The sequence below is a fragment of the Scatophagus argus genome, chromosome 3, assembly GCF_020382885.2.
Source record: "Scatophagus argus isolate fScaArg1 chromosome 3, fScaArg1.pri, whole genome shotgun sequence".
NCBI classification, from domain to species: domain Eukaryota; kingdom Metazoa; phylum Chordata; class Actinopteri; family Scatophagidae; genus Scatophagus; species Scatophagus argus.
Genome location: NC_058495.1, coordinates 18,342,844 through 18,369,681, shown reverse-complemented (window position 1 = coordinate 18,369,681; position 26,838 = coordinate 18,342,844). Strand labels below are relative to the sequence as shown.

The 26,838-nt window shown below is 43.1% G+C and overlaps 1 protein-coding gene across 1 annotated transcript; it reads right to left on the bottom strand.

Moving 5' to 3' along the window:
* Positions 1-3,495: 3,495 nt before the first annotated feature.
* On the bottom strand, positions 3,496-25,844 carry LOC124056693 (RNA-binding protein Musashi homolog 1-like). Its single transcript, XM_046384390.1, has 14 exons — positions 25,682-25,844; positions 25,119-25,159; positions 24,269-24,350; positions 24,010-24,094; positions 14,590-14,631; positions 14,056-14,148; positions 8,693-8,741; positions 7,956-8,038; positions 7,548-7,665; positions 6,131-6,211; positions 5,421-5,477; positions 4,361-4,417; positions 4,011-4,165; positions 3,496-3,881 (listed from the first exon to the last, which is right to left on the bottom strand). Exons 1-14 carry the CDS (start codon positions 25,744-25,746, stop codon positions 3,840-3,842), a joined length of 1,050 nt encoding a protein of 349 aa, XP_046240346.1. The 5' UTR covers positions 25,747-25,844; the 3' UTR covers positions 3,496-3,839.
* Positions 25,845-26,838: the final 994 nt, after the last annotated feature.

The window sequence follows — 26,838 nt, the reverse complement described above, 5'->3', positions numbered from 1 at the left end:
CTGGAACTGCCCTGGGTTAGTTAGACAGATGAAAACACTGTTGAAGGCATCGTGCAACACATGGGAAACAGGTCCAACTTCCACATTCAATGAATCTTCATTGTCAATTCAACTTTTTACTCATTAAAGTTGACATTTATGTCCTTTGGGTAGCTTTTCACATGACACATAAATGGCATCATATTGTAGTAAAAACAATCCTATGAGGTTTAACATTTGATTTGCACATTACCTCTCTGAAATGTTTTCTGGGAGAGATCCCTGATGGGACAGTAGATCTTTGAGATTCACTGTCCCTGATTTTGCCATATATATATTCCAGAGACATGGACAATTTCAAGGCAAAGGTAAAAATAAATAATGAGTGCCTTGTTTTTAAAACAGATGCATCAGGGGCAAGTAGACCATCAGGTTTGGGACAGGGTGAACAGAACAGTGTTTGAAGACACACAGATCAGCCACAGCATTAATAAGGTCTGCTAAATATTTTGTAGGTCCCATTTTGTGCTGCCAAAGCAGCTCTGACCTGCCAGGGGAGGATGGGGCCTGCAGGTGGGAGGGTGGGAAGAGCCGTTGCCACGAGGGGGGTGTATTTGGTCTGCAGTGTTTAGGTGGGTGGTGTTTTCATTTCATTTCATTTCATTTCAATTTATTTATATAGCACCGTACAATCAAAATTGTCTCTAGGTGCTTTACAGAGACCCAGATCCTGAACCCCCAAGCAAGCAGACAGTGGCAAGGAAAAACTCCCTTTTAACAGGAAGAAACCTTGAGCAGGACCCGGCTTGCAAGGGAGAACTATCCTGTTGATAGTCGGCCGGGTGAACGGAGGGGAGAAGAGGTAGACAGGACAGACACCACTGACTTCACCTGTCAGTGGTGTTAATGTTGTGGCTGATTGATTTATTATTATATTTTTCAAATTACTCTGATGCCAGCGTTTTGTTTGCAGAAAAATAATCCTGGGCAGAACTGCTGTAATTTGTTTTGTTTTTTTTTAACCAACGATTTGTGTCGGTGGCTTCACACCAAACACACTTAGCAAAATATATATTTTCTTAACGTGGAAGCATCATCCCCATCCCGATATTTTCCGATGTAGCAGATTTTTAACTCTGAGAATGAACAGATGCACAGGATTAACTTTTACATGAAAATCCACTCATTGCACGCAAATTGTTGAGGTCAGAATAGTAAAGGTCAAAGTTAAATATAATTACAATTTTGCCAACAACTGTGGCGGGTGCTGCGTGCTAGTTCACTGAAAAGAATGACCTTTGGTGTGAAAGCCCTGTATCCCCAGCTGAAATCTGCTTGGGGAGGGATGTCTTTCTTGATACTTCAGTCTGAGGTTGCAGATTCAGACATGTCCAAATCTTGCATTTAGATTAATGCATGATGTTGCATGCTGTTTCTGGTCAGCTGGATCAGTGTGTTTGCACATACTGTCAACTGTGTAATTAAAAAAAACAACAACAAACAACAATCACAATCAAATGCTTTAGAATAATTTATTAGGATTTTAAAATTATCAGAAAATTAAACAAGGAAAAAAGAAAAGCATTGCTGTAAAGCTTGGCGGGGGACAGCCCAAATCTTTAACTTTAACTGAGCTCATGAAGAGCTGCAAGTTCCATCCAAAGCATTGGCCCTTTTCCTTACATCAACACAAGACATCATCAAAATCAACAAACAAGGGGAACAAGATCTCAAAACAGAAAAATATAGTTTCTTTTTTTCTGAAAATAAGTCTTAATGCCGCAGAATTATCCACACGTCATCTGCTATTACCAATAATAGTACTATTTTCATTTGTAAGGTAAAAAATAACTTATTGCTTTATTGTAAGTTAAAAAGTTACAGTGTTGGTGTCCAGCAGTAGTTTTGAGTCGTGTCCCAGGCGACCTGACAGAGGAACTGCTGGCTGGATCAGGAAGTTTTTCTGCTGTGCTGAACATCAAACAGGCTGCAGCAAGAAGGCTGAACAAACAGGCTTCTTGTTTTTGCAAACGTTGAATCTGTTCCTGCTTTTTGACTTTTCCTGCTAGCCAGTGTCGTCCGGACCGAGGTCCTGTATCAGAGCCGACTGGGAGCGAGACCCTGTTCCATTTCTGGCTTCCTGCCCCAGTCCCCCCCCACCCTCTCTCTGTTCACCACTACATGGAGCAGCAACTGTATATAAACAATAATATGTCGGTTCCAGAGGAGCACAAATTTATTCAAACTGAATATGAAATGGGAGGGAGGCAGGGGAGAAGAGCAGATGAGCCAAAATAGAACAGGGTGATCTTTTTTTTTCAGTACCAAAAAAAAGGCAATCGAAATGCTCCTTCGTTGCCAAAAGTAGTTCCATATTACACCTTGATGTATGCGCACAAACACTCACTCACACACACTCAGACGCAATCACATGCACCTTCAATAGTGATAAGAGGACAGAACATGATTGTGATGTTTTCTACAATTGCTTCTCTGAGAATGTCCTTCATTTTGTTTTCACGGTGGAGAACACCACATAAAAGAAATTTTTAAAAAAAAGAAAACAATAAACAAAAACATTAAGAAATGAACTGCGCAAAAAAATATATATATTTTCAAAAAAGAGGAAGTCAAGTCAAGCCCCGACCCCGTGAACCCCTGATTTCTCCTGTTTAAGGTTGTGATTCTTCCGTAGTCCATTGTCTTAAATCTGAAGTAGTTTTCATGAAGATGCAAGAAATCTGGTTCATCGTGGTGTTAAAATTATAGAGTCAAAGTTGCCTTTTCAAGAAGCAAAGCGAACAAAGTGATGACTTTGTAACGAAACTTGTTTTAACTGAACGAAAATGCCAGACAAACTCCTGGAAGTTTTGTCTCTCGACATCGACGACGGCGCCGCCGTGCTGAAGCGGCGCTGCTGGAGCCGACTGGCCAACAACGTACACATAAACCATATGCATACTGATAAAAGTAGTGAGATGACCACACATAGTAGAAGATGACATCCAGTCAAACTGCTGTTAACCCTTTCCAAACCAACCAATGACATGCCAGCCGGTTCAGTAACCCCTCCACCCACCCACCCCACCCCCCTACAACCCAATGTTTATGTACAATATCTTACAGGAAGACATAAAAACATTGCTTTAAAACCAATTACAGAATAAAATACCTTACAGATTATCATTATTGTGTCAATATTAATAACAATATTACAAAGATTTTGTTTTTAAAGACTACCAAAATATACACTTTAGTTTGTTTGTTTGTTTTTTTTTTCATGTTTCCGTGATGCTTGAGTGTTTAAAAAAAGGACTGTTGGATTTGTTCTTGCTTCGTTAAAAATGGTTTTCAGACAAACACCCAACTCGCATGGGTTTTTCCTCTCTCTGTTCACATCAGTAACAGCTTTGAAGGATTTCATGATGAAATGACATATCACATTGAAATAAAATAATAATAATAAAAAAACTCAAAATAGTCCTCTGTGTCTTTGTCAAAGATGACAAATGTTTCCTCAGAGATTTTTTTCTTTTTTTTTTTCTTTTTTTTTTGTTGCAGTTTTCTTTTCTCAGCTTCAAAAGAAAATAATGGATACTGGAGACGGGGACCTAGTTATTAGACTACATGAGGACAAAAGAGGAGAGACGGGGATGTTATGTTGAAGTGAGATTAGTACAGCAAAACAGAGTTCAGGATTTAAAAAGATATTCAGTCGGTGGGTGGAGCCACAGGGAGCCAGGAGAGCCCTGTAGTGCCTGTGGCTGGCCAATCAGGTCGTGCCATCAGTGGGCAGTCAGCATGTTGATTGGCTCATCAGCGGAGGATAAGCCCTCCCGTCTTCAGTGACCTGAGTCTTCTCAGTGGTAGCCATTAGTGAACGCAGTAGCAATCAGAGGACCCTGAGGATGCACACACAACAGAGGACAGACTTTCTATTAGCTTTGTGAATGATATGTGCATCCATGCATGTATTCAAACGTGTGTGTGTGCGTGCGCGTGTGTGGGTTGCTGGGGTGGGTGTGACCTACCCCTAGACCGTGGCCGAACCCTGTGCTGGGGGCGGGGCTAGCAGCGCTGATGTAACTGCTGACTCCTGAGTCCTGATTGGCTGCAGCGTACAGGTCAGCCATTGGTCCAGGGCTGCTGGTTCCCAGGAAACCAGCTGTACGTGAAGGGGTGGAGCCTGAGAGAGACAGAGGAGACGAGTCATGCGTCTGCACCAGAGGGCTTCGCACAAACACAAGCATACACACGTCTAAAAATATTCCTTTATTTGTTCAAGCAGGACATTGTACACACATTCAACCTCAGGCAAGCATGCAAGTACATGCACAAATACACACATTCTTTTGTGTCACACACACACACACACACATACCTCTAACTACTGCTGCTGCGGCTGCTGCCATTGGTCCATATGCAGTCAGGGGAATGGCTGAGGGTCACAAACAGACCAAATGAGTGTCAATGCGGTTCGCTCTCATTTCAGATTATGAACAACAATCTACAGCTCAGTGGTGGCTGACTTGAAGCCTGCTGAAACACCTGTCATCTGAGTTAAATCCAGCTGCTGGAAGATGCAAAACCCAAAACAAATAAATAGATAACTGCACCAGAGATATAAGATGAAATAAGATCTGTACATACAACTGAAATACAACTCAGAGCCACTAGGTGGCAGTGTAAGAAAGAGGTGCGGGAGCTGCTTGTAGATACAGGGGCCGTATTCACAAAACATCGCAAGCCTTAGAGTAGCTCCTAAATGGCCGAGTTAGGAAAAAAACTAAGTTCAGGACTCCTGCACTGCTGGTCCAAGAGTAATTCACAAAGCAATTGCTAATGCTAACAGTAATTTCAAAATCAGAGTGAAGTTAGTGGCAGAACTCATGCGACGGAACACACTTTCTCACGATTAGCCAAATGCTGCTGGTTTAACTTGTGATTTAATTTCAGTTTTCATATCATTTCATATCATCATTACTCCATTTCCTCTAATGGCGTAGAAGTTCTCCCAGCACAAATTGCTCCCTGCAGCTTTGTGAACGGCTTTAAGAAGGAATCTTCGCTGGGGACTTTTAGAGCCATTTAGGAGGACTCTAGCAGTCAGATTAAGCACTTTGTTAATACGGCCAACAGGATTCACAGAAAGAAGCCTGCCTGTATGCTTCTCTAACCATGCGTTTTCACAATTGGAATAACCGCAGGAAGCCACAGAAGCTTGCTGTAATTTTTGCCCATTTTGTCACCAGAATAAAATGGTTCTTTGTTCTAGTAAACTACCTGACTATTCTCATCAAAGGAATAGTCCGTTTGCATGAAACTTCAAGGAACAGCTCAACATTTGGGGGCATATACTCATTTGCTTTCTTTCCAGCAGCTTCATTTGACTCTCTGCTGCTGAATAGCTTTTATCTTGTCTTGGTTGAGGAGCTACTGACCTGCCAGCTCAGGGGGGTGGGATGATGTCAGGAGGGGGGTCCTCTCTAAATGGAATTCTAGAAACAGAGAAGGTCAAGAGAGAGCGCTTTGTAAGTACAGTCACCATCCACCGACGAGACTACAAAGCCACATACACAGAGACATTTAGCCACAGCAAACACGCCAACGTGGACGCAGAAAGTTTGAAATCTACCGTGAGGACAGGCAGGAAGGCCGGAGCAAAGGAAAAGGAGGGGCGGCACAGCCAAATGAAAGGGGGTTACATAAGCAGATAAAATAAACACAAAAGAATATGAGGGGAAAACGGGACAAATAATAGACAAGACACAAGAAGATATTTTAAACAAGGAGGAGGGTTTGGAAATACAGTTTAAAAATCACACTCTTAAATCTACAAGCAGCCGCTCTGCTGAAATTAAGATGGCATTAAGTGTGTGAGTGAGAGTTTGTACAAATTTCATGACCCTTTCGGTCCAATTTTCAACCCAAGGCAGCAAAGACATTAAGACATGTTCAGTGACTTTTTCTGCATCAGCACTGTGTGTACTGTGTGTTGGTTGGTAACAAAAAAAAAGAGAGGAGAATTAAATAATTTTATGCATGGGATATTTTTTGGATCTTATTTCCGTCATATCGAGTATCATTTTCTTTCACTTGTGTTGCATCGAAGTTTAAAACTCTGGTTTTAACAACCCTAACATGGACCCACCTGGGAACTGGTAAGTGTAACCAGGAGCAATTCCAGAGTAACTGCGGCTGGTGTAAGTGGTAGTCTGGAAGCCCGGGTAGCCTGTTAGACACAGAAAATGATCCTCAGTTTACTTAACTTGGCTGAATGAAGACTCACAAACAAACACTAAACACACAAACTTTTGTGTGGGCTTTGGAACGATTGATGTGCTGATTACATGAAAAATGTGTAACCCAGAAAGAAAAGATGTTCACCTGCTGGAAAAGGTTGTTAGCCGACCAGTCGTCTATCAGCTCTGCTCCAAGTATGCAAAGTATCCCAAGTATGCGATGTCACATGACCCTCATTGTATTGGTTATAAATCTGACCAACTTCTTGATCAAAAACTACCAAGCATAGCCAACATTACGTATGACATTTAGGTGTAAATGTCCACCTTTTCTCTTTCGGGGGTTTATTTTAATCATCTGCTGCATATTTAGATCAGCGGATCAGCACACCCGCTGGGGACATTTGATTGTTTAAACATCTCCATTATCATAACATCAAAATACAATTTTTGTATTTCTTTAAGAATCAAGGTCATTCAAGAGGAAATACAAACAAACCAGAGCTAATGAGTAATTTTAAGTGGCACTACAGTACAGTGCATCAAATGTCCAGTAGATGGAGCCAAACAACCACAAATCAGACACACAGATCTCCATTTTTTTCAATGAAAAGGCTTTCACATGAGATTTTACTCCCGTGTGTTGAGCTCCATCGCCCTTCAGTCCGTGACCTCTAAATTTCGCATAAATAATAATTGTATTCGCCGAAGGTGTGCATGTGAGAATGAGAATAATATCAACCAGTTTAAAATGCCAGCTGGGTTTGTTTTTCCCGCCACAATTCAGGAATGAAGTCAAGAAATATCGAAAGTAAGGATACCATGGAAGACATTCTGATATTGGTCTAATTTTTATACTGCAACAGAAACAGCACTAAACTGGCCTGGAATAGAAGGGTTATGTGAAACTTAACGGTGGAACTGGTGGCAGGTCTTCAGTAAGATACTGACCATAAGAAATGTGTTCTTACTAATCCACATTCAAATGGCCATTAGACCATTCTGATATTGGAAAAAAAATATCACTGTTATGATATATGCTGTTATGTTGTTTTTTCTAGCAATATCTCAAACTTTTCAATTATAAATATGTGAAGATGTCCCTTCAAATGCTTTACTTGAGATATGTTTGATAAAATTAGAACTTTAAATGTCAGCGTTTGAGTTGTGTTAAGCTTCTGCTTTAAACCACAACACCAAGTGCCTCTGAAGTAAACCTTAAAGGAGACTTGTCAGCGATCGATTTGCTATGTGTACATTCTCTGTATTTAACTGGACTTTTGGTTCAGTGTATTTGCTTCTGGAATATTTGATTTTGGATCTTACCCAGCATGCCGATTCCCAGCATGAAGGCGTCCATCCCGTAGGGCATAACTCTGGAGCGGCCTCTGGCTGAGCCCGTCGGTGTCATCACCTCCTTGGGTTGGGCTTTCTTACACTCAACCTAAAGTACAGGAAACCGGAGCTCATTAACAACAAGTTCAGTAAGAAATACTGAGATAAAGACACAACAAATACAACACGATTCACAGACTTGCAACACAACCTGGCAGGAAACTAAACGCAGCTCAACAAGTCCTTCAATCACTGAGTAAATAATACTGAAAGTGTTTTGTTTTTTTTTTTTGACAGTTTAAACTACAACACTTTGCGACATAAACTGTGCATTTGTTCATTAAACTACTTTTAGTTCTCAGATGAAAAGCTGAAATGTGTTACTGCTGAGATGCATACCATTTTGTTGTTGATCTCATGGAAGTGGATCTCACACACTTTTTCCACCACGTCTTCATTCTCAAAGGTAACAAAGCCAAAGCCTGGAAGACACAGAAATAGACTCTTATTCCAACACTTGACCTCACTGATGGTTCATGTTTGCTATACACTGTGGTCTGTTACCTCCCAACCTCAGCTCTCAGCAGTTATACTGATAAAAAAAAAAAGCATAATTTTTCATTTGAGATATGTTCTTGACAAAGGGTGTATTTTCACAAATGTTTTACCAGATTTGATATTCCAGAAACTTTTACAAAGAGGTAACCTGGAGACTGGATATAATTCGAGCCATTTCAACCAGTCATTTCTAACACCAGAACGAGCCTCGCGTGGTTTGCCTGTCAATCAGCTGTTGGCATCACGGAGGAGCAGCTTTGGGGTGTGGTTCACCAAAAGCTGCGCCAAGACTTACTGTATCTACCAATTATCACACCCGATCTCTCCCACTCCACCCTACTTTTCTTCCTTCTCCCTTTTTTTTCCTCACTTGTCTCAATTATTTACATCCCGGCCCGCAATCATCATGATCCTCAGCGCTTTTACCTCGCTGAGAGGATGGAGAGGTACATGAAACGAGGGGAGACGAAAGAGCGGAGGCAACGCAAAAGAACGGGATGTTTCCCCTTTCGTTTATGTGGACATGTTTGTTGGTGTCCCCACTCGCCTTGATGATGATCGTAACTCTGCGTACGTACCTCTGTGTCTGTTGGTTGTTTTGTCGAACATAAGCATGGCATCATCGACCTGTGAGAACAAAGCAAAGAATGGATGAGCTTCAACATATTAACATTAACACGCACGCACACACACACATCATTACACAGCATGGGGTGCCATTGTGCCTCTTTAGCATTGGAGTAAGAGGGGAAAACAGATGGAGAGGGTGGAGGGGAGCGAGGGAGGGGTGACAGGTGACGAAGGAGAAAAGAAAAATAAAGAATGAGAGGGAGAGAAAGGAAAGGAGTGATGGGGAAATGAGCGAGGAAGGGAGGGGGGGACGCTGTATAAAAATAAAATGAAATACAATCTATCAAGGTGAAAAAGAAGTGAACGCTTCCCGTTCACGAGGCGCTGGAGGAGAATTCTTTCCCATTCTTCGCTCTGTCTTTCTCCTGAGTTCTCACAAACTCCTCTCTCTTTCCTCTCATTTGTTCACCCTCGCCGTCTTTCTTTCCCTCTCCACAAAGTTTACTATTCCCATGGAGACCCTGTAAAGAATTTCAATTAGAAGAATTTGCACCCCCCCCTCACCCTCCAAACTAATTTCAATGAATAGAACAGAGGAACAGGAGAAAGAGTGAGAGTGAGCATGTGACAGAAAAGGAGAAACAAAGAAACAGTGACCAATAACAGGGGTGATAGAAAAACAAAATGTTTTGATGGAAGATAGAAAATCTGTCAACTGACTTTTTGGATCGGAAAGTTTAGAACAAAGTGAACTGGGGTCTTTGTCAATGTGCCCTCCTTTTATTCTCCTTCTCCCTCCACTTTCCTTTTTGCACTCACTCCACTGCCCTATTCATATTCCTCCTCCTCCTCCTCCTCCCCATTTTCACCCTCTGTCCTCCCTCCCTCCCTCCCTCACTTGTCCTTCACTGGCAGGAAAGTTTGCAGCTTCTGCTCGAGTGTGTTTTCTGTCGTTTGCGTGAGGATGGAAAAAAAAAAACGATGGCAACAACATTCGCAGAAATCTGCAACACGGCCTTCCTACATCACATGGAGATACATGTGGGGTGTGACTACAAGGCTATTTTCATTTGACAGCAAGCACTGAAACTCAAACCAGTGTAACACGAGTGGCAGAGGCCTCTGGATGACTAGGCCATCCGATTTCTAACCTTTACATCAGATGAAAAACACACCCACGTCTTCTGGTCTGATTGAGATCACGTCTGTGTCGACTATTAAAGTATTTTTAGACTTTCCCTCCCAAATGATGAATATGGGAGAGGATCAAGGTTGCTTTTGCAACCTCCCTGACCCTTTCAACTCTCATCCTTGTCAACATATAGCTTGGACACACACACACACACACACACACACACACACACACACACACACACACACACACACACTCCTGTCCTTCATTCAGTTTTTACCCGCCCCCCCCTTCTCTCCTCATTCCTTCCGGTCGTCCAAACTCAATGACACAGCAGAGAGCCAGGGAACAGGTCAGTAAGTAGACAGCTGCAAGCCAACATGTTATCATAAGAGTAGAGTTACACGCACAGCTAGTCCTCCTGTTAGCATTAGAAACATCTATTCTGGAAAGAGATGACCAACGGTTAGCATTAGCAGCCATGGCAGCTTTTGTGCTGTGCTGCTCTGGAGTCAGATCTGAAGGCAGCAAAGTGATAATATGCAGTCATGCTAATGTAGTTCATCTAAACTGTAGTCTGTTGGAATACAATGGTGTGCCGCCTTAAGAAGTATTCTGTCACGTGGGTGACCTTATGCTGTGGTCACACACCAGCCCCTTGCCCCTGCCAAAACCAATAAGAAGACGCTCTCCGATGTCCACTGCCCAGGGTGCTGTAAGACAATCTGATTGGATAGCTGTGGGGGTCTGAGATTGGCTTAGCAGCGGCTCAGTCGCTAACTAGTCAGCATGTGTGCAGAGAGTGAAGAAAAGTTAAGGTCACACTCTCGTGAAGTTCTGATGTTCTCAGATGTACGGAAACCAGGGCTGACGGTGATCATGTGCAGCTTTTCGGAGCGCAGCGTTCAAAATATCCAGTTTTTAGTGAAGCGTGCAGCTATTGTCTGAAGAACAAGCGCTTGCTGACAAGTCCATTACACTATTTGCGAGATTATGAAAGGTGGCATTCACATTTTTTTCCCTTCTGTCTCCTCACATCTCCCTCTCTCATTCTCTCTCTCTCCCTCTCTCTGGCCATCCCTCTCTAAACAGGCCAGCAGACAAAGTGTTCAGTCAAGCCTCCTAATCGCCAGCTCACATGGGTGAGTGGAGTCCCAACTTTTCCCGTCTGCCCTGTCCATGCTGCATTTTTCATCTTATCCGCTCCTTCCTTTGCTTGCTGCTCTGGCATATTCTCTCAGAGGATTTTTTTTTTCAAGGGTTGGTTAATGGTAGTTGTAAGGTACTTTCAGGAATGCGGTGCAGAGCGGCCATAAAAAGCGTTAAAACAGGGATTTCCTGTGGATTAAATATAATTGAGTGTATGACTCTGAAGTGAAATGCTAATTATCAAGTTACCTCACATATTTCTCTGGCCAGAAAGAAGGTAGGTGTTGACAAGCCTCCACCAGGTTGGGCTGGATTAGGAGACCTTCACCTCAGGATTGAGACTTTTTTTCTCAAACGAAGACGTAGCCCAGATTTGTAAAGTTAAGAAACCACACATTAGCATGTGCCACTGACTCCTTGGTTTGGTCCAAAACACCTGACATGTCAGCTGAGCAGCCATTTCGGTGTCCAGCCTAATGAAGTTTGTGTAGGTGTGCTTTCAGAAGTATACTCCACAAAAAATAAACAACGGCATGTATCAAAGAGTAGCAGAAAGTGCATAGTGCATTCTGTGTTTTCCTTTTGCGAGGCGGTGCCACAGTATGAAAATAAACAGGACACCGAGTCCTCCTCCATCCTAACCTGCACCTTGTAACCAGGCTCGGATAATAAACAAGAAATACCTCCTGCTCAGCAGGAATGCACTGTGGGATTGGCGCTATCCTTGATACAGCTTTGGTCTCACGTGTCCAAACAGTCCAAATATTCCCTCATCCTGCGAAGGGAGTGCTGTCTTGGATATGAGAGTCTGTGATCACCAGGGAGAACTGATTCGGCACAGAGCTGCCATTTTAGAAAACACAGTACGGGAGCGTGACACATGTCACAACCCTTACCTCCCACAATGAGTTAAAACTGTGCGTCGACCGGGATCCATGACCCAGAATTAGAAGACATTTTTTTTGTTAATATGCGCTAGCACCTGAAATATGGTGATACTCCTAACATGAGTCAGAGGCCAACTGAGAGAGAACACAGCCAGACACAAGGCAGAAGGAAGTCCGTGCTGTTAATTTCTTCCAAACCATTAGGCCTACATCCTGAAGCGATGTTCATTTTGAGACTCCTTCCTGATCACCAACAGCCAAACTCTTTAATGTTTGCGACAACTGGATCACTGCCTGAGAGTTTTACAGTCTGCACAAATGTATGCAAGCTCGCCTCCCTCCACAGTGAAGGCACTGTCACACTTTCATGCACACACACACACCCCTCGTTCCATTCATGCAAATACACACCACTTACACATTTTATTTAAAGGAAACAACAACAAAAAAAACCCCACTGGATTACAGCGGGACAATGGGCGAAAGCAGGTCACCACGGCAACAAGCTGAGAGGGACTGGAGCAGAGTGTGTGTATGTGAGGCGGAGGGGAGTTTGTGTGTGAGGTACTGATTTTGGGTAAGGTGTTGGGGAGGGGGGTCTTTTACAGGAGCAGCTGTTGCATTTGATTAGTTAATACTGAGGAGCCTGAACTTAACTCAAACACACCCCCAAACCCCTGAAAGTAGTAGTTCGCTAAAAAGTCCAAAAACATTTCATGCGTGATTGATACTTTGATGCATTTACGGTCCATCAGATTGCTGTTTTTTCCCCCCTTCACAGTCACTTTTCCTCCTCACTATCTCAACATTCCTCCCTTTCTCTGCCCTTCAACCCCTCCGAGTTCCCCTCCCTCTCTCTCCATGGGGGGTTGCTTCTTCCCTTTCAGTCCCCCGCCATCTCCCTCTTGTCTTCCCCTCCTCTCGCTGCTTTTTTTTTCCTTCCTCCCTCTCCCCGGCCACTCATCTGTCTCCACAGCATGTGTTTGCCTTTCACCAAATTTCATTCAAAGGAGCTGAGCAGGGCAGATCTAGAAGTGAAAAACACTAAGATGTGATCGGAAAGGAAAAAAATAGCAAACAAAGGGGGATAAACTAACTAACTAATGCTGTGGCTGGCAGAGCAGACCACTAATGACCACACAGCATCTTTCTTCTACTTCTTTCTCTCTTCAGGCCCTGCTTCTTTCCCCTTAAACGTCTGCCACATTTCTCTCTACTTCTTCACGCAAAAAAAGTACATTGAATGAAAAGGGGAACACGAGTAAAACAAGAGGAGAAAAACAAGCTGAAGCTGAAAGATGAGAAAAGAAAAGATTGATATAATCTATCAAAGGTGCATTAGAGTCCATTAGAGCAGTGATTCCCAACCAGGAGTACTTGCGCCCCAGGGGGTAATTCTGCATTTACGGGGGGGGCGGGGGGGTTAGGCTAGACTACGTGGAAAGATTGCGTAGAAGCTCGAGTAATTTGATCGAACAGAAATCTTGTTGGTTTGATTAAAAAAAAAATATCTTGTATTTTTGGGTGTAACACTTGAACAGCACAGGTTGTGACTTAGTGTGTGAAAATCGGTTAAAAAAGTGTGCAGAGAAACACAGTGAATCACACAGCTCAAATGTAAGTTATACACTGTGAAATATTTGGAAAATGGGTAAGTGACTGAAATAGCTAATAGTAAAGGACACAGACTTCTAATAATAAGCTTGGGAGTTAATGGCTGAAATGGCTAAGAGGTAACTGGCTGAAATAGTTCGCTGAAAGGTAGCGAATAGCCTGGATGGTTGAAATAGTGACTGCTAGATAAAATGAATGGGCTAACTGTTGAAATACTAAGCTAAAAATGATGAACAAAGTCAAGTCAGTCAAAATAGTTAGTTAAATAGACAAATGATTAAAGTTGGTAATGGCAGCATTAAAAAAAAAACAATTGAAAGAGAGAAACAGAAAGCTAAAAGTAAGATAAATGGTTGCAACATCCCACTTCTGCCACACTAAAAATAAAAATATTGCAACATGCACTATTATCTCCTCTTTTATGTCATAATCAGTTAAATAATCTCCTTTTTTTTGCAACATGATGCTGAAGGAGGGGGTGGTGTTATGGTGGTGAAGGGATGCTTAAGTTCATCTGACCAGACTGACACAAAAGTTTACCACAAAGTGTGAAGGCTACAAATATAAGCCAGATTTGTGTAGAGTTTACCTTTCCAAACTGGTCGAAGTAATGCTTCACATCTTCTATGGTGGTATTGACTGACAGTCCTCCAACAAAGATCTTCTTTGTCCTGGTCACCAGCTAGCAACACAGAAGAAGAAGAAGGCATCGTTTACCCTAATCACATTAGGCAGGGGGCTGATGCTTGTGATAAAGAGACTTGTGTTTGTTGGTGTTTATCTTATCTCAGAGGTTTCTGAAAGCTAAATCTATTTCCCTTCAGTTTAAGGTCTGTTACACTGAGGGCTCAGGGGTGTGTGCATGTGGGCAGGTGACTGCAGGTGACTGCTCACTGATGTGTGTGCCAGGGCAAAAATCTGAGTGCAAGTGTGTAACATGTTGGCTGGGGGTTGGGTGGGGTCAGGGTGCAGGGTCACGATGTCAGGATGGACAAGTGGATTGCCGCTCCTCTTAGGTCGCTGCCTGACTCTAATCCCAACCAACCAGGGCTGAGTGATGAGGAGTGACAGATGACATCATCATTACTCCTCCTTGTGGTTAACCCCTTCAGGGTGCACTCACCTTAGGCTGAGCCCGGCGAGGAAACGCCACCTTTGGGTCGATCTGTGGAGGAGAGATGAGTTCAGATGAGTTTTAAAGGACAAACACGACTGTTCTTGAAATGATGCAGACATTTCAAGACATCCTACTGTGGATTTGATTGCAGCTTTGATGAACTGTGACAATTGTGATAAGCCGGCACGACTTTATTCCAAATATTCAAATAATTCTATTACAGGTGTGCTATTTTTGACATTCCTTTTACTTTCTCGTTGTTTAGAGACGCACAGACCCCACTGCTGCAAGTGTAAAAATAATAAGAAATAATAATAAAAAATGTTATTTTCTTCTAGCTTTATTAAAACCCAACATGTGGGAAAATATTAATGTGGTAACCTTTTCCCTTTGCCACAGACTGAGCTTTCATGAAGATGCCAAAACATAGAGGCAGAAATATTATTAAACCAATTAAAGAAATGTTTCATATTTTTGGTGTTACATGGCTATATATGAATAAATATATATTTCTTTGATTCTTTCACTAATCATCGATAGGGAGCAGATAGAAATCCATCACACACATAACCATGTTTTACAGCTGGGATCTCTGAGTCCCCAAACAGAAGTAATTCATTTTTTTTTTAAACATGTGATCAGTTCAAAATCATGTTCAGAATAAATTCTTATGAAATCAGAAAAAGTCATTAAGTTAAAAACAACTGTGAACATGTTTTTGAGCCTTTAAAGAGGATTCAGTGTTCGCAGGACCTCAAGCAAATACTGACATTAAATTTAAAAAAAAAAGGGTTAAACACAAAACAAACATGTTCCTGTCTCTTCTGAGGCCTCTTGTTACTCAGAATACCCGCCAGTAAAATAAACCCCTCCAGCTTAGGTTTCTCTGGGCAAAGACACTAAATCTTTACCTGCTCTGGATATGTTCTTCAGTAGCTGGTCCTGTGCTTGTGTAAACTGAATCTCACTCTGGGCACCAGTGAATTATCACAGTGTTAACTAACTAGAATTAGTTACAACACAGAGCCTCTAAGTCTGAACCCATCTGAAGGCTGCACGTCCAAAAATAGAACATATGCTAATCTGGGAGTATGTATAGTAGACCCTTGTTTATGCAAGCCCCCAAAACTCCAAAAGCTCACCACCCAAACAAACAGGCGTACAGAACAGAATACACAGTGAGACGTGAATATGTACATTTACAAACTGACACAACTAAATGCATCTTAGCCACAAAACTAGACAGAGCAGTGCAAGCTGCAGTCCAAAGTGAGCATTTAATATTCTGAATACATTTCAGATGGATATGTATTTTTTTTTTTTTTTAAATCTCACATATCCAGAGAGCCTCCATTTTGGATTAGCCAGATTTGACTGCATCCATATTTCTCCCAAGTGGAATGTCTGAGCAGTGGTCAAGGTTACAGATAAAATTAGAAGCAAATGAGTTTTGAATGAGCTGGCCTTTAATAATGCTAAATATGCAAAGCCTGGCCTGGCATTTTAAATTTGTGAGGAATCTCATGTTATTCTCACTCAAGCCAACGAGAGAGATGATTTTAGGTCACGGGACCTTGTAGTGTATTATGGTCTTAGAGTTCCATCTTTGTTCTAATAATTGGATGTGCAAAGCAAAACCCCTTGTGTCTCGCACAGCCGCTATCAGAGGTATTGAATTGATATTGGCAACTAAAAGGACCCTATCAAATGGCCAGAAATAAGCACTTATCGTGTGAATAATACACACAATACAAGGGAGGGTGTTCATTCAATATTCAAGAAATCCTTTCATCTCTTTCCTGTGATAATGCCCTGCTTGTGATGACAAATCTACAGACGAAAATATCCCACAAGGACCTTTAAGAACCTCCGATTTAACACTGTTTCGAGAGCATAGCGCTGTGTAACTAAGATGCAGCTGCAGCGTCCTTGGAAGGCACTGCAGAAGGACTTTGCACCTTGAAGTGGGACACAAAGACGAGGAGAGTCATGTCACCTCCAGCTGGTCTGAGCACAAAGACAAAGGTGACAAGGACACACAAAGCCACCGGCAGCTATCAGCGACAACAGTGCACCAACAGAGCGCGCTCAAAAAACAATGACAACACAGCATTTCTTAACAGTAGCTGTACTTAGCCCAAATTAGTCCAAATGTTACATTGTAAATGTGTGGCTTTACACTGTGGGATTGCCTACATGGTGACTTATGTACCAGCTGCTTTTCATCTTGGATGAGCACAAAGAAATACAAATGAATGGCAAGTGTACATATAGCCATTTCTGTAGATCTATATCTTGCAATACCTCCTGATTTTAGGCTACCCGTGTATTTTGTGCAAAAACTACAAGCTGCAGTGACCTCTAAAGCATAACACAATGACAGTATCACACTAGACGACTACAACAACAGGTAATAATGTACATAGTCACGATGGAGTCCTGTACAGTGAACTGTTTACATATAAATAGTAGAGGTGCTCCAATTGCAATTTTCTTGGCTGATTCCGATTTCTATTTATTTTTTTAAGGGTGGCCTGCCAGTGCTGTTTTGTGCTGACTCCGATTTTCATTGTAAGAACTATAATTGACAGCATATACAAACAAAAATCAATTTATCTTCAAAATTTTGCTTTCATATTAAAATAAACTACTAAACTTTGCATCTTCCTCTCAAAATAAAGCAACTGGAAAGAGCTACAAACAACAATTAACTGAAAATGGCCTGTACACTCAACTGTATCTGACATATTTTACTTTACCAAACAAAAGCAGGTGCAACAGATGTGTGTGACAAAACAAGCGGCAGTTACTTGTATCATTTTACAGTGTGCCTCTAAATTCACCGGGGATGAAGTAATTTATCAGATTTCTGAAGCCTCTATTCTCAACTATGGAGAAAAGCTGATCACCCAGCGTCATTAACACCATAATTTTCCTCGTAATTGCTTTGATTTTTCACTGCTTGTATCGAGGAAAGACAGAAGATGCTGCTAGCTTGTGTCTGGCACTGAGCTGCAGCCAGCTTTAGCTTTCAAATTGGGCGTGTTCAGCTGGATGATGGTGTTTTAAGTGTCTGATTAGGTTTGTTGTTCTGAACATTTCCGTGGTATGAATTTTTAGCTTTGTGTCTGTGAAGAACATCCACCCTAAAGACATGTTAGCATGCAGCTGTGATGCTATTGCCTGCGTCACTCTGCGTCTGCACATGCGCAAAATGAACCGGCTTGGAATTGGACACATGGGAGACTGACATGCCAGTCTCCAGTCTGGGCCAAGAACGCTGAAACAGGCCTATTCCGGTACCTGGCCGGTCAATTGGTGCATCTCTAATAAAAATATATTTTTCGAATAACACGACCTTACTGAACAACAGTCCTGTTATAAAGTGGCAATGAATTTTGTGAAATATGCCCGGTGTTTCCTCCAAAGTGACAGTGCTGAGAGCTGCACAGCATCTCGTCTTCAGGTCAGCCCACCTGCCTCTAAGTGTTTTAACAAGACCACAGGGCAGCAGGCGCTGGCTTGAGAAGATTATGTGACAGACACATATTAGATTATACGACAAAATCCTTATTCATTCTGATACATATTCAGGAAACTCAATTGAAAAGCATTTTATTCACTAGTTTATTTTGGATTCTCCAGTAAATTAAGCAACTAAACAGCAATTAACCAGACAACCTAATCTGGGTGTCACCCCCAAATCTGTTGACAAATGTGTATGTCTCTTAGTATATGCCATAGTAGGGATGCATGATATATATCTGACTGATAAAATGTATTTATATATTTACATTATTGATTATTTATCCATTTATCCACTATAATAAAATTAGATAATACGAAGCCAAATCACTTTCACTGATTTAACAAGCACTCAAACACGGCGGTACAGTAGTTGGTGGTTTGCACCTTTGGTCTTGGTCTGCAAGCCCCCAAGTACAAAACAGAACAACACAGAGAAGAAGAAGAAGATGAAGAAGCAGAAGAAGAAGAAGAAGAAGACAAAGTTGGTTGCCTGTGTGGATGTTTTCTTTGGAGGAAGACAGCATGTTTGCAATTTGTAGTACATGTTCCCCAAGAGTTCAGAGAGGAGAGAAAAAACATATGAGTTTTAACACAGTTAATCTTAATAGAGCTATGGAATATTAAATCAACCATCTTTACTCAATATAACTTCACCTTTTACACCCTTAGGTGTGCATAAACTGCAGGTTGTGAACTTCTTTTTGAAATACAAAAATGTAAAATCAGTGAGTATCGATAACAGCCATGAGAAGCAGGTAATTATCACTTATCGTATCAGTTGGCTGAAAAAAAGCCATATCATGCATCCCTACATATTTCCCACCCGTATTTCATGTGTTGTCAAAACAACAATATTTCATTGCTTTTAAATGATCAAGAGCTCTTTCAATAACAGCCTAAAGAACAGAAGGTTACCAACTAGACGAGGTTAGGCCTAATGCAATATCTGTAATAATGCTACTACGGCTACAGTCATGCCATGCTGTTAAAAAAAAATCATTCCACTTCAGCAAAATAACAGAATATGTCTAAGATGGAATTTCTATATCTGGCTGTAGTCAGAGGAAGGCTGTAATAAATGAAAACTAAACATCTATTAGACTGGAGGATTAGCCCCGAGGAAGACAGATTGTGCCACAAAGCAAAAAATAAAATGACTTAGCCAGGTCACAGTTTGCAACACTCAGAAATATCTCTTCAGGGGCTTGACATTGATGTAACAGTCCCAATCAGCCGTCGTGAAAATGTTACCGCTCAAGAATAATGTTAAAAACCTTTCTAGGAGGAAAAAGGTTGCCCTTCCCAAACTGACAGAGAAGAGTTATGGCTGAGTGTTCATGAAATGGTCTGACTAACATCCTGCTTCATGACATCCAACCTCCGCTCAGTCTAGGCAGCAAAGTGACGGCAGAGCCTACAATATGATTTAGGTGGTTTAGCTTTAAGAACTAGACTAATCTACGACCAATAGTCACCTCACGTGGCCCAGCGCGTCCACCAGTGTTACAAACTGGAAAACAAAAATAAAAAAATAGAATGTCAAATCAATATATTGTTAGAGAGAAAGACAGGGGGTGGGGAGGAAGAGAGGGAAAGCAAAAGAGTGTGAAAATGAGAAAGCACAGGGAGAAAGAGAAAGCATTCATTTAGAAAACAGAGTCAGCCCATGAGAAAGTGGGCCTGTCCAGTGTAGCGGTGCAGCGGGGCCGTCCCAGCAGGCAGCCCCTCTGATTTCATTAATTAACAGGACAAAGAGTACAAAACAGATGGGCCCGTAGAGGAACTGGGGCTCCCGTGCTACCCCCACAGGCACACATAGACTCACGAGCAGCATCATAATGTAGCACACAAACAGAAACAGCAACACATGTATGTAAAGTGACACGTATATTTAATTGTATGGGGGAGAAAGCATGGAAAAAAAACACACATACACAAATATGCTCATCCACCTCATCCAAACTACTGACAAATATATTCATCATGCATCTAGACTTTACAGTTCTGACACGCTGGTCGGCCTGCCAAGACTTTCTTGCGACAAAATGGCAAACACCCACACTGATAGAAAGGCACCACAGGCTGCCCCATTATGGCAATATAATCAATATAAGCTAAACAAAAAGCTATAAACAGAAGAGCAGACAAAAGGAGTTGGCATGTCAATGCATGCACACAGAGTGAGTGAGAGAGACTTGGTTTGGGCTCAGGCCAGCGAGGTCAATCTGCACAGCTGAACAATGGCACAGTAATTAGTTAACGAAGCTCACTAATGAGGGCCCCCCCCCCCCCCCAACCAAACCCCACCCCTGTCCCTGTAACCCTGCTAGGGTACCTCACTAGGGCGAGTGTGTGTGTGTGTGTGGTGGGGTGAGGGGGTTGTGCACGTGTAGCATGTAGAGAGAACCCTGGAGCCACCTTCAGAGCAGGACCAGGCTTTATCCCTGGATCTGAGGACGCGCATGGACCTCGGAAGCTCCAATCCAGTTTGTTTCCTTCAATCCGATTAGTTGCTTTTCAGATCTATACTAATTACAGCACGGGAGCCTGGGCCTCTCTCCCTCTCTCATCTCCTCCACCTTCTCCACCTCCCCCCCTTCTCCAGTTTTGACCATGTCAGCATTAACAGCTAATCTCCAGTCAGGAGCGAGGAGCTACTGCTAGCATCTCCACTCTCCAACCAGGTGTTAGTCCAGCAGCCTCGGCGGGCTGTGGCGTCAGTGGTCCGCAGGGGCTGGTGCTAACATGTGTGGTTAGTGCACGGACATAGACGAAAGCTGCTGATGACTACAACTGTGCCTTCGCAGGTGGTCGTGCAATTACTGCCTGCTGTAACACACTTCCAAGAGGGCATTCCTGTTTAACTGGTGCCAAAATGCAAAGAAAACTCCATTTGTTTTTGTCTTCCCTGTTCATATTCAAGTGATGTCAGTTAGTTCAGTGCAACACTTTTTGATTAAGCTCTTTTAAGCACTTTTTTTATTTTGGGACACGTCCCTTTAAATTATAGCAAGTTTTAACCCAGTACAACACAACTGCTAAGCACTGCCTACTGCTCCATGAAATATGGCCAAGGATATACGTTTATTTATCACAACAATTGATAATTTGTCTGAATCAGGGAGGCAAACTTGTGTAGGGAAATCAGTCATTACAAATCCCATAAATGACCCTTTATCTCATCTGAAACTCTCAAAACTAACAAAATCTAAAACCACCCCGCACCAGTCCAAGCATACGAGAAGGAGTAGCACGTCAGAGACTATCTGGCCTCCTTTTTCTTTTCTTCTTCCCGTAACTGGTTTCAGTAAAGTATCTCCCAGAGAAAACAAATAACATTTGTGCCCTTCTTCTCTGTCCAGGGAAATACAACAGCACGCCACTGCCCTAAGGCCAGACTCTGCCCCGACAGGAAATCTAACCTCCAACCAAAACAACAACCTCAACAAACCTTACTCTAAAAACAACAGACAACCTCTCATTTGTAGCATTTACATTTTTAGCCTCACAGGTAGCGACTGTAACTATAATTTCCAATCAGAACTTGGCCTGTGACTTTTGCTTTCTACGGGGCAGATAAAACAATACTGAATGTGACAGGACTGTAAATGTTTAATATTACATGTAACCAAGTGGTATGGACCTTGCACCAGTCAGTTTACTTCTCACCCTGCGTGTCGTCCTGCTCCAGGCCTCGTGGCGTCTTTTTCTCACAAACCGAAGGCATTAAGAGGGAAACAAGGAATCAGCATATTCAACCTCATTCCTCATTCCAGGAAACTCAAACCTTGTGCTGATCAAACAACAGCTATCCTCCTCTGACTGTTGAAAGAGAGTCCAGGTGTGAGAAAAAATATATAGGAATAAATAAAATAATTGGAAGTGTTGGAAATGTTAGAGAGAGGTTGGTGCCACAGAGCTATGCTAGTTATTAAAAATATTCAGTCCGTCAGCACGAAAATTTGACTCACAGCTGCTGTGTGTTTTAACAAAAAATATATATAAATACATATCTCTTGAAAGGCTTTATTCACTCCTATTTACAACCAAAAAAGAAGAAGACCGTGTTGCCTAACAGAGTGGTTGGAGCTAGAAATGAGCCGTTTGGGTGCTGCACAACGTTCCCTCATCTTGCATCAGTGATATTTTGCGTATTGTCATAGATTTAGGCGGTAAGCAACAAAAAACACAACCTAAGTCACTGTTGTCTTTAACGATACGGTCCTCGCAAATCTGAGAGATTTGCAAACACAGAGAGAAAAAAAAAACAAAAAAAAAAACACTGGGCTCTTATTTCCAAAATGGAACAACAAAATGGCAACCATACCCTTGTTTAAAACGCCTGGTTGGATAAATGGTACCACGGTGTGCTTCCCCCGCACGCTGCTGCCACAACAACCTGAGCAACCAAAGCTGCGTTTGAGTGGGGCACATTATTATTGTTTAGCCCTGCGCTGTATTTTGGTTTATAATAGGGCAACGCCTAACCCCACCAGTGGCCTGCCAAGCTGAGCTTCCAAAAGCCTCTGCCTCCAAACTAATGTTCACACACACACACGGTCTGGCTCTCAAAGACTCAAGCTGTACCTAGTTTTAATAGGTAATATGACTCACTGAGTAACATTTACAGTTTCTTTGAACTTTAAAGCTAACTGAAAAAAAAAAAAATCGGAAGATTACCAGCAGCAACACTGATTTTGCAATAAAAATACAGCAACTGCGCAGTTCAAATCTGTTAAAAGTGTACCTAAAAACACACAGAGACTCTAAAAGGTTTGTCAGGACATAACATTATATGTGTGTGTGTCAGGGCTCTGCTACCCAACCGAGCCAGTGTCTTAAGTTAATGCAAAATAGCTGAGAAGTTGTTATGGGGACATAAATCCCATCAGGCTGTGCAGTTACAGCACTGTCTCCCGTGGCCGACATCACCCCTGGCAACAGGCTTGCTCCAACAACTAACCAACTCTACCTTTCTCCACCCCTGGGCTCTGCTGCCTTTCTGTTCCACTGATTTTCACTCTCAAATGATCTTACTGTGCGTGTGTGTGTGTGTGTGTGTGTGTGTGTGTGTGGTTAGGTAAGGCCCCAAACTGAGGACACACCTCTACAACCGATCTACATGACCAAGACAGCAACATTCACACCTTCATAGATATTTAAATCTGACTCAGCAGCTTTGACTAACCCCAACTTACAAGCAGCAGGGATTCAAACGGGTTTTCACACAGCTCTCCCCAGTATGGTCATTACGCAGCTGAAAACAAGCATTACTCTGCCTTTAACCTCTATTTGGTGACTGATTTGTCCCATTTACCCACATCTGAATTTTCATGTGTCAGTAGTGTAGGAGGGGAAATCACAGAGAGCCCCCCCCCTCTGTTTGCCTTGATCACAGTAGTTGTTCAAACAAACCTCAGCATCTACAAAAATTAAATTCAACTAAGACTCATTTGGACCTCACAGACTCCCCCCCCCCTGACATCAGTGTGGGAACCACTGCCAACTGTTTCCTTCCCTCAAACTTTTTTTCTCCTCCTCTGCCACTAGAAAACGGGTGCTGTTATTTTCTATGAAGAAAAAAAAACTTGCGAGCTCTCTACATAAACCCTTTGAGGGTTTTGCAGGGGCTCCTACCCCATTCAGGTCCCCAGGTAACCATGGCAATGAAGACCAAGAAAGAACGCTTTCATGTTGGCGCCCTGAACCGGGATTTGGAGGGGGAAATGAGCAGAGAGGAGGAGGAGGGGGGGAGGAGGAGGAGGAGAGGGGGCTGCTCCAAAACGCACTTCTCAACTTTACAAGCCATACGGTGGGGGGTGGCGGCCATGCTACACAGAATCCGAAAAGTTGCCCAAAGACAGCTCACTGGCAGCATCCAGGTAAGCTACAACTCACCGTTTTGGAATCCAACTCGTGTCTGTTTTGCGCCAAAACCTTTTCCACGCCGGCTTGTTCTGCGTACGTCACAAACCCAAAACCCCTGCAAAGGAGGAAGGAAAAAAACAAGACAAAACACAAAAAAAATAAAGCAATTCATCTCCTAAGAAAGAGAATGCAAACTCACAGCACGTTGAAAACAAGTCTCATGGAAAAGCATGGAAGGGCATGAGGCATCCAGTGATAGGACGGCGGAGCGCACACGCCTCCTTCTTACCTCGACCGCTTGGTAACGGGATCCCGCATCACCATACACTCCTTCACCTCGCCAAATTTACAGAAGTACTCCTTCAAGCCCTCTGCAAAGACAGCAAGGGAGGGGGACGTGGTTAAATACATCCAGGTTTTAGACCTGACTCCCCCTATACAGGCCCGATAAGGTGACGTGCTGGCAGTGGCTGGAGAGAGACAATGGGGTCGGGCGGACCACGTTGTGTTTGTGTCCCTCCAGTCCTCCAGAGATGGTATACGGACTATCTGGCCATTCAGCATAATAGCCCATTAGGCCCTGCGGACTACAAACAAAGCTACACTCGGTGACGGTTGCTGTTTTGACACGGCAGCGGCGGGATAATAACATAACACGAGCCATCGCAGCGAGAATAAACTGTATTCACGCACCAGCCTGCGCTCGCGGCTCTTAAAATAAATGAATGGATTCACGCAACAATAAGGAAAACAGCACGCGAGCGAAGGCGTCAACGTGAGCCTAACTTTCTGCTTTAACGCTCAATAATCGAGCACCTTTGCTATAACAGCCCTCCTGTGTTATTAACAGTGTAATGAGTGCGCAGGAGGGGGGAAAAAAGGTAGACAAAGTCGTTCAATGTGCACGCATTTCCCGTGTTAATCTCCATGCGCCTCTGCGAGTCTAAATCCTAAGAGCTGATCCTTACTGAATAGGAGGCTTTGGTTTAACTATTTACAGTGTTTCTCCTTAACTTCAGGAAGCCTCACGGGTAATGTGGAACATATTATTGAGCCGATTGTGTACAAGGGGGAGAAAAACAGGAGCAAACAAGAGGCTTTCATTCAGACTTATTAAAGTAGCGTGCGGGACAGCTCACCTTGTGTTGTCTGCCAACTCAGACCCCCGATGAACATTTTGCTGAATGAGAGAAATACAAGCCGTAAGTCACAGAGAATATCACGCGTCTTTCACAGCACAACACGGGCACATTAAAAGGGGGTGAAACTGTGGGGAATTATGTGTAATATAGCATCAATAAAGTAAGGAGAGAGCATCGGCCATGTTGCGAAGTCACCCAATCGCCCAGTCGGGCCGTTATAATCCCCTAGAGAAGGAGAAAAGGAGAGGATTTTCCAGATGATGGAGGAGAAGTTGCGATGTGGCCTTCTGGAGGAAAACCGAGATAAATAAACAAACAAGAGGACAGAGGGGGGGAAAAACAGGCGGAAAGCAGCGGCGCGTCTCCTCCGCTGAGTGGATCCATCCCACACATACAGACACACACACATATACACACAGACACACACACACACACACAGCGTGCTTGTCTTTTGTCTCGACGCGGCTCCGCTCCCGCACTGAACTCAACTAAAGTCCAAGGTGAACTCAAACCGGGCCGAGAGGCGAGCGAAATGCAGACGGGCGGACTGAGGCTGTTACCAGGGGTCGTGGGGGGAGTTGTCCGTGCCGGAGGACAGGCTGCTCTGGCTCCCTTCCGTATCCATTCTGCTCTCCGCTGGTATATTCCCGCACTGCGAGGCGAGGAGAGGCAGTGAGGCTCCACTGCTGTTGCTGCTGCTGCTGCTCCAGACTCAGGGGCGGGCAGCTGAGGGAGGGGAGGGCGGAGGGAGGAGGGGGCGGGGGCAGGAGCGGTGGGGGTGGGGTGGTTAAAAGGAGGAGGGGTGAGCGAGGAAACACACACACACACACGCATGCATACGCGCTCAGAGACAAGCTCCGCCTCTACCTCGTTTTCCCGTTGCCTACCCCAGCCTCGGACCTCCCTCCCTCTCCCCCCCCTCCCCTCCCTCCCTCCCTCCGCTGCACGTTGCCTGCCTTTATTCATACTGCCAGTGGCGCTCTCTCTGTAGTGTTTCCCCGCCGTTCTTGTCATTGGCTGATCACACCAGCAAGGCCCATTAAAGCGTTTTGAATATTTGGAGATCTATAGTCGCCTTTTATTTCACCCCACTTCACTTAATAGTATAACAGAAACACAGAGAGGAAATGAAACGTTTCAGAACTAAAACAAATTAGAAGATTGAGATTAAAAAACAGGACAAGACAGGTTTTTATTTTTACTGACTGCGCCACATCAGCTAAATTCATAACTGGTTTTGAAGTGTTGCTGATGGAAAATGATAACTTACTGTGTAGTGGCATGTTAGGTGAAGCAGGACAGGCCTCCCAGTCCATTTAACCAGAGCATAAAGCAGCTAGTTGGATGTTATGTTATGTTATGTTATGTTATGCGCCCTTATGTTCAAAGTTTTGATGACTGAGTGCTGATTTAGAGAGAGACAGCACATGACTGAGGGCCCAACAGGAAAATCCATGAACACGTCGTAGGATTTGTGATTGGCTTCATAACGGAGTTTAACTTTAAAAATTCCTTGAGCGCAGAATTCCGCTATTTTCAGATAAGGAAGATGACTTTATCTGTCTCCCCCCGAGGTCACACAAAGTAGCTGATCAACTTTTCTTCCCAGTAGTCTACAAGCATTGATGATGGAACGTGATTTCCGTGACACTCATAAGATACCACTGGTTACCGTGCAACCAGCACATTGTCATTCCTGACCTGTCAGATGCTTGTT

Coding starts and splice junctions, on each gene's coding strand:
- LOC124056693 (XM_046384390.1), bottom strand. CDS start 25,746: ATGGATACGGAAGGGAGCCAGAGCAGCCTGTCCTCCGGCACGGACAAC. Junction 24,095..24,268: donor CCCGTTACCAAGCGGTCGAG/GTAAGAAGGAGG, acceptor CCTCCTTTGCAG/GGGTTTTGGGTTTGTGACGT. Junction 14,149..14,589: donor CTCGCCGGGCTCAGCCTAAG/GTGAGTGCACCC, acceptor CTGTGTTGCTAG/CTGGTGACCAGGACAAAGAA.